Below are 16,158 nucleotides of genomic sequence, written 5' to 3' on the forward strand. Positions count from 1 at the left end.
CAGCGTCCTCTTTCGGGACGTTTCTTTTTCAATTGAACACCGCTTTCTATTAATAGATAAATAACCCAAAGACGTCCGCTCTTCGGTGTACCGAGCGCCTGGCCTGCGGAAGGAATATGATAATGTTTAACGCAATCGTAGTCGATAAGTCGCCCTTTCAAGATTACTTATTCGTTTATCTCAGACCCACTCACTCGCAGGCGTCAGGCGACACTCGTTTGGAGCAAGTGCCGTGTAATCTGTTAATCAAACCCCTCCCCCGGCGGCATAAATGTTGTTGGCTGATGTGGGCACATAAATATTCCAATGACATTTCCCAGGGCCATCATTGCCAGTCGGCCCAGCCCCGGTCGGTGGACAACAGCTCACGCATGACACGACACACGACGGTGACACAATGCACTGCTGCTGGCTGCTGCGCCAGCGAAACAAAACACTTACAGGAACGTTCTGCAGCTTCACGGATCGTAAAACCAATCGTAACGGCCTATCCCTAAAGACGAAAACACAAACGACTCCTCTTCGGCAAGCCCCTGTGGTCGTTCGGCTCCCCGCGGCACACGCGGGCCACATATTTCGGGGTGCCACCGCGTGACAGTTTTATAGGAATTTCTCACATTCTTCTTTTACTCTCCCTAGATCGCCCTCCCATGCTCCGATGAACGGCTCTATCTCAGACTACGGCCTCGTATGACCACGGCGGCATACGCGACGACCGCGTGTGCTGATGCGCCCGAGGTCCGGTTGGCACGTGGACCGAGTTAATGAATCATCATGGCGTACACTAACCAGAGTGCCGGCACTGGTTGAAGTTGGATTCCTCAAGGAATTGACACGCGAGCGGCACATTCCATGAACTGTATCGTGGTAAACACAATTAAGACAATTCCTTCGCCTTCCGTTCCCACCTAATGGGAATTACGGTCTAAGGCTTGTTTTTAAATTTTCAGGTGTGTCGATGAAAGAGCCCGTCAATAGAGACCGGAACGAATACCGGGGTGGTCAAATTCCGATTCCATCAGTAAACATTCCACGGTCGATTTGTCTTTTCCTGCTTACTGCCGGTAGCATTTGATAGCGTTCGACAGAAATCAGAAAAAGACGCCTCGCCGTGGAATTCCCTCCACCGGTGCACCGGCTGATTCCCGGAAGTTGTGTTAGTGTGTTGCTGGTCCTTTCATCAAGAGAATCCAGTTCGAACTATCCAGATCGCCTTTACAAAGTGGAAAGAAACGGACCGAACATTGATGAAGCAATTCTTTCAATAAACAGTATAAAACAATGGGTTAATGACGTGTATCATTCCAAGTAGGATTATGCTACGGGATTACAATAAGAGAGCCTCATTTGACACGATCACACACTTAGTCCCTGCTAGTGCTAGCGGCATCCTCAAACTCTGGGTACATCTCGGCCAGCAGAATGTCGAACAAACAGTACATCAGGTGTTTGTTAAGTACCGGGGACTGCAGCACGTCGGCCACGTTGCCCAACCCGCCCCGGAGGTCTTCCAGCCGTTTGCGAGCCTCCTGCTGCCGCTTCAGTAGTGTCGCAGGCGTCGGTTCCGGCTGCTTCCGCAGAAACACGTACTCGCGCAGCAGATTGATGAGAAAGGCTAGCCGATTTTGCTTCAACCCGGCACGGATCAGTTTGGCCGTGAGCGAATTGATCAGCATGTCCACCGTTTTGCGTGACACGCAGCAAAATGCCAACGCCAGCCGGACGATGATGAACGGAGCATTAAGAACCTTGACCACTGTCGAGTGGAGCGGATACAAAAACAAATACAAAAAAACCCTCAGCACCTGGCGCATCGGAAACGAGAATGAATGGGTGCGGAGGAACTACTCACGGATATAGACGAAGCACTGCGACGGGCCGCGTACGCTGTGGGACAGCAGCGTGGTAGTGTGCGTGTTTTTGGACGCCTTCTTCAGTTCGAACAGATCACCGAATACAACACTTTGGCCGGGAACTTTTGTCCACTTCTTCGCCGATGTCTTCTCCATTGCGACGTCCTCCCCAATGTCGGGGCTGCGAGTGACACAAATTGAACGATTAGGAACGGCATATGCCACCAACTCCCGGGGGCAGCTACCTTTGCTCGATGGAATGCATAAAAGTCGTCATAAACACGTCCAAGCTTTGGCCCTTCTCCTTGCGCAACTTCTGAGTGACCGAGCTGTAGATGTTGTTGCTCGGCATCGCGTGCACATCGTTCAGTGCGTCCCACACGGTGGGCGCTTCCGTGGCTTCGATGGGCGCACCATCGACCGCCCCGCGGATCACTTCTCTAAACTTCGTGCCGAACCTAGTTCCCGGGACGGCGGACCCATCCTGCCCGGTGCTGGAAAGGAAAGGGGAAAGGTTTAAAATTGCAATCGGCAATCGCTGGGGTGAAAACCCGCTGCGTTCGCCTGTACCGCTTGTCGGAATGTTCCGCCATTTCTCGGGTTCCGTAAACTAGCTCAAAGTATTCGGCGGTTTTGCTAAACTGTTTGCTCCACTTGCTCTCCAGCTTCAAGCGCACCCGTTCGTGGGCTTCGGTTAGTGTATTCACAGTCGGCTCCTCTTCCGTACCGGTCGGGTTGGCTTGTAGCATGGTTTGGTACATACGAAGCAATTTCTCGGACTGCTGATGGAGCGAGGACAGTTTCGTTGGGTCCGTCGTTATGTGCGGATCCTCAAGCTCTTTGTTCAGAATGTCTACGAAAGGGGAGGTGCAAGGAAATGGTAAACTTTCGAGAGGACACAAAACCCGAAACCGAACTCCACCTCTGCTTACCAACATCCAGATAGAAGCGGAGCAACTCGACGGACCCTTCCTTGATGAGAAACTGCATAAAGTAGTACAGTTTGTTTTGGTCGCTCCAAAAACTTTCCCGTGGGTCACTCTGCGCCTCGACACCGTAGTCCACGTTCCGGGCACTGCGGTCGATAAAGTCGTGCAGAATTTCAACGAGCGCACAGCGCGGATCGTTCACGGGCAGATCTTTGGGGCGGTTTTGTAAGCCGTCCTTGTGCCGCTTGTCCGTGGCCGTTATAATGAGCAGGTTGATGAGATTCGGATCGGCAATGACGTCCATGATCGGAAGCAGCACCCAGAACGTGAGCAGTTCCTTGACGAGATTGAAGAAAATTTTGCAGCCACTGTTCTCTCCGGTGAACAGCCGTGGAATAAGCACTTTGGCAACACCGCGCAGATAGTTTAGCTCCGCGCCGCGGTTCAGTACCGCCGGGTGGATCGGATACTCATCGATGACGAACGTTTTCGCCAGCTTGTCCATCGGAACGCGATCGACGAGCATCATCTTGGCGATGATTTCGTAGTGAATGAACACGGTCGGCAGCAGTCGGTTCATGATGACGGCGGGCGCATCGATTTCCTTGGCCCGCAGTACCAACCGGCACAGGGCGTCCCGAAAGTTGACCTTCAGGTGGTACAGGAACTCTTCGTCCGGTGTTACTCGATTGTACCAGCTGCGCACGAAGGTGTCCAGTATGTGGGTAAACAACTTATCGATGGCCTCGTCGAGCGAACGTTCAATCAAGAACCCTTTCCACGGTTCGGGCTGCAGCACGTTACGATTGTGCCGTGGGCATCGTTCGTTTCCGCACACGGCGCACTCCTGGCGACTGCCGGAATCCTGCAAAACGGAAGCGTTACCGAAAGGTTTCGAAACGGCACACACGGCGATGGGAAGCGGGAATCTACATAGTCTTTTATGCCGAGAACATCTTTCACCCTCTGAATGTATCGCCCAAAGGTGTCCTTATGGTTGAGCACGAAAACGGCCGCAGCACAGCCATTGGTGAAGAGCAGCAGTATCGTCAAACCGATGACGGAACTAGTGGGGGGGAACGATCATGAATTCGTGGGCAACTGAGCACTTGTGCACAGGGGCTTTTGGGGCTTACCTTAGGTAAAGTGTGCAGACTAACGAAAACAGCAGCACAGCGGCACCGATAACACGGGCAATCTCATCTTGATAGAACTTCAACAGCACTTCCTTCACATGATAAAACAGCATCTCTCTCTCCGAGCAGCGTAGTACGCTCTACAGCATCCTGAAAACCGACCGGAAGGACAGCTGTGAAGCGATCGGCGCGGGCTTTGTTTACAACAAATTGACAGAATGAGCTCGGTCTTTGACGGATCCCGAACAAAACAATCCGTTTCCCAACTTTACGGCATTCGATTTCCTTAATACTCTAATGTTTTATGTTCATTGTGATGTTACTGAAGAGAGAAGAATATTTCATCAAAAACAGTACAGGTAAAATGTACAATTCGTTTGCTATCTTACGTTAATTCGGCCCGTTTCTGCAAATACATGGTAGCCAGTGTATCAAAACAAACCGCTGTCAAGGTTTCTACAACCAAGGTGCGACCCGGCACAATACGTAATGTGTCACAATTGCCGAGAGAGTGTTCACCATTGTTTACTATGATCGGAGCGCGGATTGTGCGACAAAAACATGTTCACTAATCGATTGTTATGGTTGGCCCGGAGGATAAGGCCTGTGGCCTCCAGGAGAGCTCAAGCTGTTCTCTGCTACCAGCACGGAAGTAGCACAGGAGCATCAGAATCCCGTAGCTACTGCGCAACCGGCAAAGTGACAAACCCTTTTCATGCTTCCGACGACAGGATGCAGGGTTATCTGGACACGCTGCGGCACGAGTACTATGCCCTCAAAGTGCAGGAACAACGGACCGCGAAGGATATTCAGCGAATGTTGCAGCTCTCGAGCGTGGTGGAAATGTACGAGCAGCGCCGAATAGTGGTGGAAAACCTGCGGTCACTGAAGGAACTGAAAGACGATAAGGACGACGAAATGGTGCAGCTGATGAAGGAGGAACGAGAAGCGTACGGGGGCATACTGGTGCGGCTGGACCGAGACATAATGGACGGTCTCTTGTCGATGGACGAGGAAGAAGACTACGGGTCGCTGATACTGGAGGTGTCGGCCGGTGTTGGCGGGCAGGAGGCAATGCTGTTTGCACGCGAGCTATTCGATATGTACTGCGGGTACATTGAGTACAAGGAGTGGGACGTGGAAACGAGCCAGACCGAAGGCACGGACCTTGGTGGGCTACGACACGCCACCACCGTCATCAACGGGCCGGATGCGTATCGGTGCTTGAAGTATGAAGGTGGCGTGCACCGAGTGCAGCGTATTCCTGCGACAGAGAAATCTGGCCGAGTACACACGAGCACCGTAACGGTGGCCATAATTCCTCGCCCGGACGACTTCGAAGTCGAGCTGAAGGAGAAAGATTTGAGGATCGAAACGAAACGTGCCAGTGGCGCAGGTGGACAGCACGTTAACACCACGGACAGTGCCGTGCGCATCGTGCACCTGCCCACGGGTATCGCGGTCGAGTGCCAAACGGAGCGATCGCAGGTGAAGAACCGTGAAATTGCGAAGCAAAAACTGACCGCCAAGCTGATGCAGCAAGAGCTGGAGGCACGGTTCACGAGCTCGCAGGCACTGAAAAAATCCCAGGTGGGACAAAGCCTGCGCAACGAAAAGATTCGAACGTACAACTACAACCAGGACCGCATCACCGATCACCGGCTAGAGGGTGGCACGGTGCACAACCTGAAAGGGTTCCTCGAAGGTGGTGCTCAGCTGGACGATATGATTGAAAAGTTGCACCGTTCCCGACGACGCGCACAGCTGATGGAGATCATTAACAAGTCACCGGAGCAATGAGGGCGCTGATTGCGGAATTAGTCTCGATAGGTCTAGGATCGGAATACAATCGAAGCGAATCCGATGCGCCGTGTTTGTGTTTTTTTACCCTTCACAACTATTTATTTACGCCGCCCCAACCTCCGGCCTGTCCCAAATGTGTAACATGTTCACGGACGGCGCGATCAATGACCTTCTGTACATCGCGGCAGCCTCTCAGTGCCGTCTCGAGAACCTTCGGTAGATGGTCCAGGTGAAACCGTTGCGACATTTCCATGAAAGCGATTTTGCCACTGCTCGGCAACGATGCGACGGTCAGTGTCGGTCCTCCGCTGGTTTCCTCCAGGTGGGACACATCCACCAGCGGCACGTTTCCATTTGCCAGCGATGCAGTGCAGGCACACACGTACTCCTTAAGGCACACACCAGCATCAATGAGGGCCAGCGTGGCCGCATTGATCGACGCACAGTAGTTTCCGCCATCGGCCTGCAATACCTCTATGTAAACGTCGATCTGTGACCGTGGGTACAGTTCCGTTTTAATGGCCGCACTCAACGCTTGCTTCAGGTGGATCGTCATTTCCTGTGATTTACGGTCCCCCCTAGGCCGTTTCTTCCGTTCACCGGTGGAGAAAGTGGCCATACTGTACTGGCAGTTGACGATGGCTTCCTCGTGGTTGCTCTTCTTCGACGATGCCTGGTGGGGGCCGTACACCGCAGCCAGCACTTTCGTGTTGCCCTGTTCGACGTATGCGCTACCATCCGGTTGGCTGAATACCCCCAATTTACACTGGATATGGCGTAACTCGTTCGCACGACGCCCGTCCAGCCGGAGCCCCTGATCGGACAGTAATTCCATTGCTAACCGACGCTTAAAAAAATTACCAGCACCGAACACAAGACGTGTTGTTTACAATCCCGCTGACATCTGCAATCTGACGTTTCGACAACAACCTTTGACAGCCGAATGAAAATCGGAGAATTGGTATGAAAATCGGAGAATTGGTATGAAAATCGGAGAATTAGGACAAAAAAAAACAAAAAAAACTTTTAATGGATGACAGACAGGATACGTGAACTGAGAATTTCAATTTTGAAAATAACGATGCCTCTTCCTTCCGACCGTTCAGTTGAAAGAACCGGTATTTCTAGAAAGTACGGGACTAAACCAGGATGAGATCAAGGAAGATGTTGTCGATCAACCGTTAAACTATTGTGATCCTTTTTTCTTTCTCCCTTTCTTTGTGATACTCAATAATAGTTTCCAATGCTTTTTCATTGATATTTTCTAATTTATTCCCGCATGAGAATTAATTTGGGTCGATTTTCAGTTCCGCTCTCTTATAGGGATTAATAAATAGGTTTCCATTTATATCTTTTTTGTCTTTTTTAATCACGGTCTCTGCTGTGTGTAGCGTGTAAGCTATCATATGCTTTACCCCCGGGATACGGGCGGATGTGGAATGAATCGCATGTTCAGGGCGTACTCGAGAAAATTGACCAAAGCATTCAACCACCACCCGATGGCACGGACGTTGTGGCCAGTAGCCAGCCAGTTGACTCCGTTGCTGGACGGGATGACGGTGATTGGATCACTTCCGCCGGAACAACTCAGTTGTTCCGCGTCCGAAGCACATTCGATCGCGGGCTGCACGCAACCTGCGCCGGTGAGCAGTTTTCTTTGCCCGGAAACGGGGACACGATCTGCTTTTTGGGAGTCCTCGGACTCGGTGCGGTGCCCGTCAAAAACTTGTGCGCCGAGCAGTTCAGTTTCTGGGGCGAGTAGAAAGACGACAGCTGCTGCTGCAGGCTCATGATAGTGCTCTCCTGTTTTTTGTTCACCTCCTGCAGGTTGGATATTTTCTGTGGAGGACAAATCGAACACGGAATTAGGACTCGATTGCGCATGAAACATCATGGTCTGTATCACTTACCGCACTCAGCTGTTGCTGATCCTTGATGCTGTCTGCGCTCCTTGCCAGGTTATGGGTCTCCAAAAGCTCACTATACTTGTCCGATGTCTCCTTGGCAAACTGTTCCACCAGCCGGAGCTTTTCCTCGGTTTGCTTGAGCTGTAACACGATCAACAATTAAGAAAATCATCCCCACATCGGGTACGACGCTGTGTACTAACCTTCTCTACGATCTCCAGTTCGTTCGACTCGATCACCAGTTTGTCCGTGGACGATTCCTGCTCCAACTGATTGATGATGTTTTCGATGAGAAAGTTCGACACTAGCCGATCGTCATCCTCCTGCTGTTCCGGGGGCGGCATCTCAGGCGACGGCTGCGCAACGCGGCTTTCGTTCTGATGGTACTTCTCGAACTGGTCACACTTGAACCGAATCGTCATGTTCTCCAGCTGTATGCTCTTGTTTTCGTTCTCCAGCTCCACGATCTTCTTGTCCTTCGCGTCCAGCTCTATCCGTGCCAGTTCGATGCCGTTGGCAAACTCATCCAACAGTGCCTTCATGTCTTGAATGTACGCTTCCCGTGCGTCATACTTCTTCTTCAGCTCCTCGTACATCCCCAAGTACCGGCCCATGCTCTGCTCCATGCGATCGCTAAACAGCTTGCCGATCTGCGAAACCGTGAGGATCGCGTCCTCTTCGGAGTTCATCAGCTTCTCAAACACCTCGCTCTTTTCGCGCATCTCGCGCTCCAGTGCACTGGAGGAACTCTGCAAGGCCCCCAGCACCCGTTTGAACTCGTTCACCTCCTCTCGCATCCGGTTATTTTCCGTCTCCAATTCCGCCTTCCGTTGCACGATCTGCTCCAGCTCCGCCTTCAGTAGCTCCACGTCGCCGTCCGACTTCTTGAGACGCTCCATCAGAATGTTGACCGTGGAGCGCGTGTTGTTCAGCGTCAGCTGGTAGTTGTACTTCTCCGTCCTCAGCCGGCCACACTCTTCCGCCAGCTCCCGGTTCTCGCCCTCCAGTTCGGCGCGGGATTTGCCACCCGGCACCACCTGCAGCTCCACCTGAAGGCGCCGTTCCAGCTCCGAGATTTTGGTCTCATTGTCCTTGATCACCTCGCTGGAGGCTTCCCAGAGCGTGCGCAAATCGCGCTTCTCGAACTCACACTGCATTATTTCCGTTTCCGCGATCTTCTGGCACTTGTCCAGCTCCTTCTGCCAGAGCGCCTTTTCGCTTGCCAGCGCCGTAGAAATCGAGTTCTGTATCGACAGCTCGAGCGCCTTTACGCGCTCCTCGTTCTGAATGTCGCCGATCCGGATCTTCTCCTCCGCCTGCTCCCCGATGCGCTCGATTTCCCGCCGATGGTCCTGCTCCAAGCGCTTGATCCTGTCCGAGTGCTCCTTGATCAGCTTCGACTTTTCGAGCACCATGATCGATTCGCACTCCTTAACCTTCATCTCGCTCAGTTCAGCCGCCGTGGCCATCTGCTGTTCGTACTTTTTCACCACCGCCGACAGCTCCGCGTTGAACTCGTTCCGGATGTCGCTACGCAGATCGTCCATCTCGAACTGGCGCTCGTTCAGCTCCTCCTTCATGCCCGCCACGATCGCACCGCTCTCGGTGAGGGCCGCCAGTAGACGGCCATTCTCCTGCTTCAGCTGATCAATCTCCCGGATGGTGGTGCGGCTTTCCTCCACGTACCGCAGCATGTCCTCTTCGGCCTGCGCCTTCAGGTACTGGACCTGCTCCCGCAGATCGCGCCCCTCCACGATCAGCTCGTTCAGCGCGTCCTCCGCGCGCTTGATGTCGTCCGATTTGCTCTGCAGCTCCACATCGTGCGCTTCGAGGATCTCACGCAGCGTTTCCGTCTCCTCGTTCAAGAAGTGGTTCTCGCCCTCCGTCACGTCGTACTCGTTCTGGAGTGTCCGGTGGGCGGCCAGCAGCTCGTCGTAGCGAATCTCCAGCTCCGCCTTGCTGTCGTGCATCGCACACAGCTGCCCCTCGTACTGACTGTGCAGGGTCCTAATCTCTCGCTCATAGTGGCTCACCTTTTCCAGGCAGCCCTCCGCAATGCTCTGCAGCAGCTCGTCCGCCTTGCTGATACTCGTCAGTTCCCGCTCGAGCAGCACGATCTGGTGGTCCTTCGCCAACAGCAGGTTGGTTTGCTCGATCTCCGATCGCCGATGTTCGTCGCGCAACTCCTGCAGCGCGGCCTTCAGCTGCGCATTTTCCTCCCTGGCCTTCCCGAGGGCTTCCTGGTGGACGTCGATCTTTTTGTAGAGCTGCACGATCGGTGGCACCTTGGGGCCGCCGTCTTCGACACAGTTCTCCCCCGTGCCACCCGTGGTGCTGGGCTTGATCGGTGGTAGCCCCTCGGCGCTGCCGTGTTCCGCCGCGGCCACCACCCGACCGCATTTCTCCTCCTTCGACGAAGACTTCTTGGGCGTGAGGTCCGAGATGTGCTTAAACTTAAGCCGCCTCGGCAGGGACGGTGTCCGGAACAGGCTCATCGCACTCTTGGTCGGTTTGATCGATTCCGCGTCCAGGCTGCCACCAACCTTGATCTTGTCCTCCTTTTTGCTCCTCTTGAGCACCTCCTTCTCTTTCGGTTCCGCGAACGCCGAAGGGGACGAAACGACTGCCGGGAAGGGCGAAAGAAGAGGAACGGAACGGAGTTCCATTACATTTAGTTCTATAAAAGTTAAAGAAAGCGGAAGAGGCGCGCGCCCATTTCCCGTGCCCCGTGTCTGGGCGCGCGCTCCAGGTGGTGTCGTTATCTTGGGTGTCCTGTCCCGTGTGTTTGGACAGCTGGCGAAAGGTCACGCTAGAGTAATTCTTATTGTGGCGTGTGGCTCACTTCTTACAAACATTCCGGTCGTCATCAGTCCCGCGAGTGTGGCAAGCCTTCCTTTCCGACTGCCTAGGGCCGATCAGGAGTTTCGTCTTTTGTGAGACCACAATTCGTTGCACCGTCATGCCATTAAACCCACATACGAGGGCTATTTATAAGAAAGAAAAAGTGTTACCCGGCTCATGGTCCTGCACGATGATAAATTATAGAATATGTAGAAAAAATTGTGATTTCTGGGTTCCTCAAGGGATCGTCACCACCGCCGTTCTGCCATTAATCATCGCACGGGTGTGCGAGGACGCAGACCGTGACCAGCTTTAGTGGGTGCCTTGAGTCGGACTTGTTCCATTCACCCTGCGGAGAGACCCAATGCGACGGAGAGACCCTTTCTTTCCGTGCGCCGGAAGTTCGCCTTCTAATTAGTTATAATTATTTACAACGAACCATGGAACGCACACGCGGCCAACCGATCTTCGGCCAACGGTTTTGTCTCGGACTCGCCGTATATAAAGAAACCCACAAGATCTGTCCCTCTGATAAGTGGCCGCAGTGCGCGAGATCGCGTGCGCAACAGGGCACGTGTTCGATCGCGCACACACGCGCTCTGCGTGTGGCGCAAATGATTACGAGCCATGTTATGCGGGGTCACACCTGCCCGGAGCAATTGTAGGATATATTTTAAAAGGTCTTTTAAGTATCCTGTAGTTTCCAGAGTCCAGGGTTTCATTTTAAATTGAAAATTTAGATTTTCTTAACAGCAAGAAGCATAAGTGAGGTCCTAAACCGTGCATCGCCTTGCAGTAGAAGAACAGAGAGGTGTTCCGCGCGGTGCGGGAAATCGGGGCCAAATACTTTCTCACGATGCGCACCCCTATATTGAGGAACGCAATCAATAGAACGGTAACGGCTCGGGATCGGGGCCATACGCAACTTCCTTCAGAGAGCATTGGAACGAGCTTCGTCAACCGTCGAGAGGGGGAACCGCATCGAAATCATCCCGCGTTCCGGTTTCTAGGGGACGCGCGTTTCTCACGCGCAATCGGCAAGCACATCGCGCAGGACGGCGTAACAATAGAAAAGGGCCCGAGACTCCTGAAGACGCGCAGGGGGTCGCGTCACGCTGCAGGGTTTATGGGAATGCGATGGAAAACTCACCTGGTACATCGTTAAATCTCTTCAACTTCGCCTTGGAGAACGACATCTTCAACATTTAAATAAATTTGAGGTGTACCGATGGGTACAGTGGCGAAACAAAAAAATAAAAGCTCAACCGGCCTAACGCGTAGATACCAAACTTAAAGCAAACAAAAAACTTAACAGTCACTTTCGAGAGCTGAACGCGCAGATTGTCGTAGAACTTCGGAGCGATTCGATTACACCGGGCACGAACAACTTTCTTTGCTGGCCACACACTCGGTCATGTTCTAATGGCGCGGTTCCCTAGCGCTTGTCCCTTTCCGTTTCCACGAGCGCACTGTACGAATTTCGAATGGAGACTCTGTGTTCCGAAAAGTTTCTTAGTCTTCTCCTAGCACTGGTTATCGGTTGGCATTTCGGCAACCCTCGTCCTCGTCGCGCGCGTTGCGTTCTCGGCCGTAGTTCCGTTCCAAATGAGGTCCCGTCCGTTAACCGCCAATCGTTGAAGGTAGGGTCCGTATGTTTGAGCGCGCGCGCACCGGGCTCTACATAAGCGGTACATAAGGGGCCGCGATGAGGGTTCCGACGGTGTGACGCACACACGCGCAAGAACTTAAGGATACGCCGCAGAAGAAGACAGCCGTTTGAACACCTTTTTCTTGGCGCGTGTCCCCTTCTTACGGGCGAACGGGTCCTTTTAAGACCCGGGATGCCGTTTGGCGGGATTCAGCCAACCGTTATCGGGCCGGGTGTTTCCATCAGCCGTTTAAATTGATTGTTCAATGAGCACGGTATGTGCCGATGGGCGATCGCTGACCGGTTGTTGCGAAACTTCGAATCGAAGATCACTTGCAGCGATCAACTGTTGTGCAGCATCAGCATCTTCTAAAGACTCTAGACTGTTCGGGGAAACGAGGCTACGAGTGAGTAACTCAGCTGTCGGTTGGTTTTGGAGGGAAAAGCTATGAGCGGACCGCTTATCTCTTTTTTTAAGCTCACAATAATGCACACGTCGTGCACACACTTAAAGGTCGGCAGGGAGCCAACCACAGCTAGAGCTGCAGGAGCGCAAACCTTAACGATGTGTCTTATGTACCCAGCAAGGGTACAAATCAGCTGGAAGTGAGCCCCTTCGCCGAGCCCATTGAGAGCGTCCGTGCGAAGCAGAAGTACCGAAGAAGGGACCGACAAATCATACAGGCAAAGGCCACACGAGAAGAAGATTGTGCATCTCGGCCATGCCAAGATCGCCGATGGGAACGAAGGTACAAATCTGCACGTATTTTGTGTTTTAATCAGAACTGCAAACAGTAAGAATCGATGCACTGCCAAGCGAGACTTGAAAGGGAATGCTCCTCGGGTACCGTCCTTTCCTAGGGGTTATCCAAGATTAGGATTTCCATATCCGTTTCATCCTGTCGTCGCCTTTGCTAATTTCATATCTGATAGCCGGATGACCAACCGGCTCAGCCGGTTTCGCATGTTCAACGGATGAGCTGCACGATCCGGATTCGGAATTGCTAACAGGAGAAGAAATTGTTTATAAGAAAACGGCAATGTTGGAACCAACTGCGTCCAAGGTCAAGTAAAAATCGCAACCGTTGGATGCTTCTCGCTTTTTCTTTCTCACAAAAAGTACTACACAACCGTTTTGCTTAAACCTAGGTTTATTTCTCCTCCAGTTGTTTGTCTCTGCTGATTACGTGCTCCTCAAACTTGACCATATACGTCGTTCCTTTGTGCCAGTGGGCCGACACTTGACACGTCTGTAAATCAGAGTTCAGAAAAACATTTGAGAAACGTTCCAATACTGTTCAACCAAGAGAAGCGACTTACAAATCCACAGTTCGCCAGAACCGCTTGAACGATTCCGGCCACAAAAACGGCACAGTTCAGCGATCCCTTGTCCTTCGGAACGCTAATGAACTTATTGACCAGTGGCTCTTTTTCGATAATGTAATACGTGCACTCGTCGTCGGTCGCGTGCTCCAGTTTGTCCGCCTCCTTACCGAACAGAGTCTGGGCGAGCGAAACAAGGCTATTAGTAAGTTTCAGTAGTAAGGCCGCTTCTTGTATCAGACCTTCCATAAAGTGGTTTTGATAAACAGCAGCATGTTGATCAGTTTGGTTTCTCGTTTTGAGTTCCGCTCTCGTACGAAGTACAGGTCGATGATACGGGAGCCCACATCTTTGCCTAGGTCGTGTAACCTGCACCGGCGACCAGGGGCTCTGATTATTGTAATACTTTTAACAAACAGCAGCACCTACCTGTTTTGCAGGTCGGGAATGGTGCTAACACGGCTCTGGGAGTATTGAACCAGCTCGGAAAACAGCAGGGCGTAGCAGCTTAGCGACACTTCACCCTTTCCCCGGCTCAACGGTTTGTCCAGAATGCTTGCTTTCGGGCGGGTAGAGAGATTAAGATTTATCTTTTCCATTGTAGTTAGCGAAAGCGATTTAACTTTAATGTTTACATCGCTTTCGGTTTGACAGTTCGACAACGCGCAACGCGTCAGAGGCGTCGAAAGCACGAGGGGTTCCTATGATTTCCACGAATTTGTTTTCCAAGGCATAGTGCGAAGCGACGATGATTTTAATCGATAGAATAATAAACACGCATTAATAGGCATCCAAAAGAGGGTAATATTGTACCTAAACTACGTATTTGAATTTGTCGAATGAACCGACTGAAACGAAATATTTCAAGCTATGGGTTTCATTAACTACGCGCCAATTGACAGAGTCCGTGACAGCACGTGTTGGGATCAAAACATAAACATCGCCACGCTACCGGGAAGGAGTTTCGCACGGAACCGATGCGAATACCGCATTGCGCTGACCATGCATCGTACTACGATCGCAAAAGTGACCAAATTCTCCTCAGAGGAACTAGAACAGTCCCTCTCCGATCCACTGTCATGTGTGGCGAAGGTGGTCTCGAACGAAATCCTCAGTCTGCGGCCACGTGAATGTGGCCACATCGTGAAGGGTGTGCGGCGTTGCGTGATGGACAAAGTCGGCCGATACCACCCGAAAGTGAATGGGATCGTGCTCGGCTACGCCAAGATACGGGTCGAAAATGCGCTCTCCGCACTCCGGACAGATAGCCCGTATCTGCACGTGCGGGCCACCATCGATTTCTACGTCTTTCAGCCCCGCATTGGATCGACGCTCCGTGGAACGGTGAACTACGTCTCGAAGGAGTTTGTCAGCGCAATGATCTACCGGGTGTTCAATGTTACGGTCAAGCTGAATCGGAGCGTCGGTCACCAGAGTGCCGTAAAGAAGGGATGTGAAATCGCCTTCGTTGTCAAATCTTGCGACATGAAGAGCGACCTACCGATCATCGAAGGTGAGCTGGTCGTTAACGGTGTGACGGTGAAACAAGAGCACTCCGTGGACGTGGTAGAAACGGCCGTAGGCCCCAAGCGACAAAAAGCACGACAAATCAACGGGACGCACGAGGCCAAGTCAGAGGTGGAACCGGAAAAGGCTAAAAAATCGAAAAAGAACAAGCAAAAGCAATCTAGGGAGAAAAGCCCACCACCCGTTGTTGTTAATGGTACGAACGAGTCACCACCGAATGCGAGTGGGGAGGAAGAAGAAAACTCGTCCGATAAGGACGAATACATCCAGTCGCTACTGTCCAATATGTTCTCCGATTTTGTTTCGGAATCACCGACCGAAGGAGCGAAAAGTAAGGCGAAATCAAAAACGGGCTCACGCGAACCGAAAACTTCGGCCAGCACCAGCGTCGTCATTAAACAGGAACCGTCGGAAGTGAATGGCGAATCGACGCCAAAAGTTAAATCCGAGCCCTCGGGCACGTTGAAACGCAAAATTCGGTTCAATCTTTCCGAGACCATTACCCCGATCAAACCCTTGCTCCCTGAACATGTGGGTAAAAAAGTGAGAAAAGTTTGAATAAATAAAGTGTATACCCAAATTGGCGAATTCTGCTTTTTAAGAAAAAAAAGGAAAGATATCCGGAGCTAATTTAAAAACCGAAGGCGAGTTTCGTTTTATAGTAATTTTTTCTCATGTCTTCATCATGTTTCATTTTTTTAGTTTATTAGAATTATAAATATTTGCTTTTTACAAATATCGTTTTTCAGTTTTTATCTTTTATTTACTGCTGTCCCTCGCTCGTGTCCGTGATTTCGAGTTCACTTTTCTGTAAGACTTCTCTGCTGAATGGCAGAAAATGCCCCGTTAGCGACGGGCATTTTTCGTTTCGTCCCCGGCGTCCGCTTCTGCAGGTTGATAGTTCCCGCTACTCAATTTTGCGTTAATTTTTGCATCCATTCATTTCTTGTTTTTTTCTGTTTTGTTGTTTTCTAGCTGCTAGTGTAGTGAATCTTTATTTTTGTGTGTGTTTTAAACAGAACGAAATTACTCGAAACAAAACCGATCGTTTTCCTATTCCGAGCCGTTGGCGTTCATTGTGGCGCCACGCGAATGTCTTTTGATCAGCGCAGGAACGTACCGTGGCATGGGCACGTAAAAAGGACACACGCTCATCTTACGTTCACAGTTACGTGCACCCTAAAGGATAAG

The 16,158-nt window shown here is 51.6% G+C and overlaps 6 protein-coding genes across 6 annotated transcripts; 2 read left to right on the plus strand and 4 right to left on the minus strand.

The window, feature by feature from the left end:
• Nucleotides 1–1,327: 1,327 nt before the first annotated feature.
• LOC131216326 (sorting nexin-14-like) lies at nucleotides 1,328–4,075 on the minus strand. Its single transcript, XM_058210781.1, has 7 exons — nucleotides 3,919–4,075; nucleotides 3,716–3,848; nucleotides 2,786–3,647; nucleotides 2,424–2,706; nucleotides 2,099–2,347; nucleotides 1,853–2,034; nucleotides 1,328–1,756 (listed from the first exon to the last, which is right to left on the minus strand). Exons 1-7 carry the CDS (start codon nucleotides 4,029–4,031, stop codon nucleotides 1,365–1,367), a joined length of 2,214 nt encoding a protein of 737 aa, XP_058066764.1. The 5' UTR covers nucleotides 4,032–4,075; the 3' UTR covers nucleotides 1,328–1,364.
• A 354-nt stretch (nucleotides 4,076–4,429) lies between these two features.
• On the plus strand, nucleotides 4,430–5,766 carry LOC131216221 (peptide chain release factor 1-like, mitochondrial). The gene has a single exon (XM_058210654.1). The coding sequence runs from the start codon at nucleotides 4,480–4,482 to the stop codon at nucleotides 5,716–5,718; it is 1,239 nt and encodes a 412-aa protein (XP_058066637.1). The 5' UTR covers nucleotides 4,430–4,479; the 3' UTR covers nucleotides 5,719–5,766.
• A 49-nt stretch (nucleotides 5,767–5,815) lies between these two features.
• LOC131216385 (exosome complex component RRP41) lies at nucleotides 5,816–6,595 on the minus strand. The gene has a single exon (XM_058210864.1). The coding sequence runs from the start codon at nucleotides 6,554–6,556 to the stop codon at nucleotides 5,816–5,818; it is 741 nt and encodes a 246-aa protein (XP_058066847.1). The 5' UTR covers nucleotides 6,557–6,595.
• A 713-nt stretch (nucleotides 6,596–7,308) lies between these two features.
• Nucleotides 7,309–11,674, minus strand: LOC131216815 (paramyosin-like). Its single transcript, XM_058211395.1, has 5 exons — nucleotides 11,620–11,674; nucleotides 10,016–10,251; nucleotides 7,832–9,967; nucleotides 7,632–7,769; nucleotides 7,309–7,560 (listed from the first exon to the last, which is right to left on the minus strand). Exons 1-5 carry the CDS (start codon nucleotides 11,672–11,674, stop codon nucleotides 7,309–7,311), a joined length of 2,817 nt encoding a protein of 938 aa, XP_058067378.1.
• A 1,587-nt stretch (nucleotides 11,675–13,261) lies between these two features.
• LOC131216787 (trafficking protein particle complex subunit 5) lies at nucleotides 13,262–14,039 on the minus strand. Its single transcript, XM_058211365.1, has 4 exons — nucleotides 13,870–14,039; nucleotides 13,683–13,809; nucleotides 13,438–13,620; nucleotides 13,262–13,367 (listed from the first exon to the last, which is right to left on the minus strand). The coding sequence occupies exons 1-4, from the start codon at nucleotides 14,037–14,039 to the stop codon at nucleotides 13,269–13,271; spliced, it is 579 nt and encodes a 192-aa protein (XP_058067348.1). The 3' UTR covers nucleotides 13,262–13,268.
• A 358-nt stretch (nucleotides 14,040–14,397) lies between these two features.
• On the plus strand, nucleotides 14,398–15,541 carry LOC131216513 (probable DNA-directed RNA polymerase I subunit RPA43). The gene has a single exon (XM_058211022.1). The coding sequence runs from the start codon at nucleotides 14,443–14,445 to the stop codon at nucleotides 15,523–15,525; it is 1,083 nt and encodes a 360-aa protein (XP_058067005.1). The 5' UTR covers nucleotides 14,398–14,442; the 3' UTR covers nucleotides 15,526–15,541.
• The last annotated feature ends 617 nt before the right edge of the window (nucleotides 15,542–16,158 follow it).

This window comes from Anopheles bellator, chromosome 1 (genome assembly GCF_943735745.2).
Source record: "Anopheles bellator chromosome 1, idAnoBellAS_SP24_06.2, whole genome shotgun sequence".
Classification (NCBI taxonomy): Eukaryota; Metazoa; Arthropoda; class Insecta; order Diptera; family Culicidae; genus Anopheles; species Anopheles bellator.

Bases quoted from the DNA above. Each gene is read 5' to 3' on its own strand.
- LOC131216326 (XM_058210781.1), bottom strand. From the start codon at position 4,031: ATGCTGTTTTATCATGTGAAGGAAGTGCTGTTGAAGTTCTATCAAGAT. The intron at 3,648-3,715 runs GTAGATTCCCGC...TCCGTTTTGCAG, and splicing joins TTCTCGGCATAAAAGACTAT to GATTCCGGCAGTCGCCAGGA. The intron at 2,035-2,098 runs GTAGCTGCCCCC...TGTCACTCGCAG, and splicing joins ATGCATTCCATCGAGCAAAG to CCCCGACATTGGGGAGGACG.
- LOC131216221 (XM_058210654.1), top strand. From the start codon at position 4,480: ATGTTCACTAATCGATTGTTATGGTTGGCCCGGAGGATAAGGCCTGTG.
- LOC131216787 (XM_058211365.1), bottom strand. From the start codon at position 14,039: ATGGAAAAGATAAATCTTAATCTCTCTACCCGCCCGAAAGCAAGCATT. The intron at 13,810-13,869 runs GTAGGTGCTGCT...TCGCCGGTGCAG, and splicing joins ATTCCCGACCTGCAAAACAG to GTTACACGACCTAGGCAAAG. The intron at 13,368-13,437 runs GTAAGTCGCTTC...TCTGATTTACAG, and splicing joins TTCTGGCGAACTGTGGATTT to ACGTGTCAAGTGTCGGCCCA.
- LOC131216513 (XM_058211022.1), top strand. From the start codon at position 14,443: ATGCATCGTACTACGATCGCAAAAGTGACCAAATTCTCCTCAGAGGAA.
- LOC131216385 (XM_058210864.1), bottom strand. From the start codon at position 6,556: ATGGAATTACTGTCCGATCAGGGGCTCCGGCTGGACGGGCGTCGTGCG.
- LOC131216815 (XM_058211395.1), bottom strand. From the start codon at position 11,674: ATGTTGAAGATGTCGTTCTCCAAGGCGAAGTTGAAGAGATTTAACGAT. The intron at 10,252-11,619 runs GTGAGTTTTCCA...CCTTCCCGGCAG, and splicing joins GAGATTTAACGATGTACCAG to TCGTTTCGTCCCCTTCGGCG. The intron at 7,561-7,631 runs GTAAGTGATACA...TGTCCTCCACAG, and splicing joins ATCAGCAACAGCTGAGTGCG to AAAATATCCAACCTGCAGGA.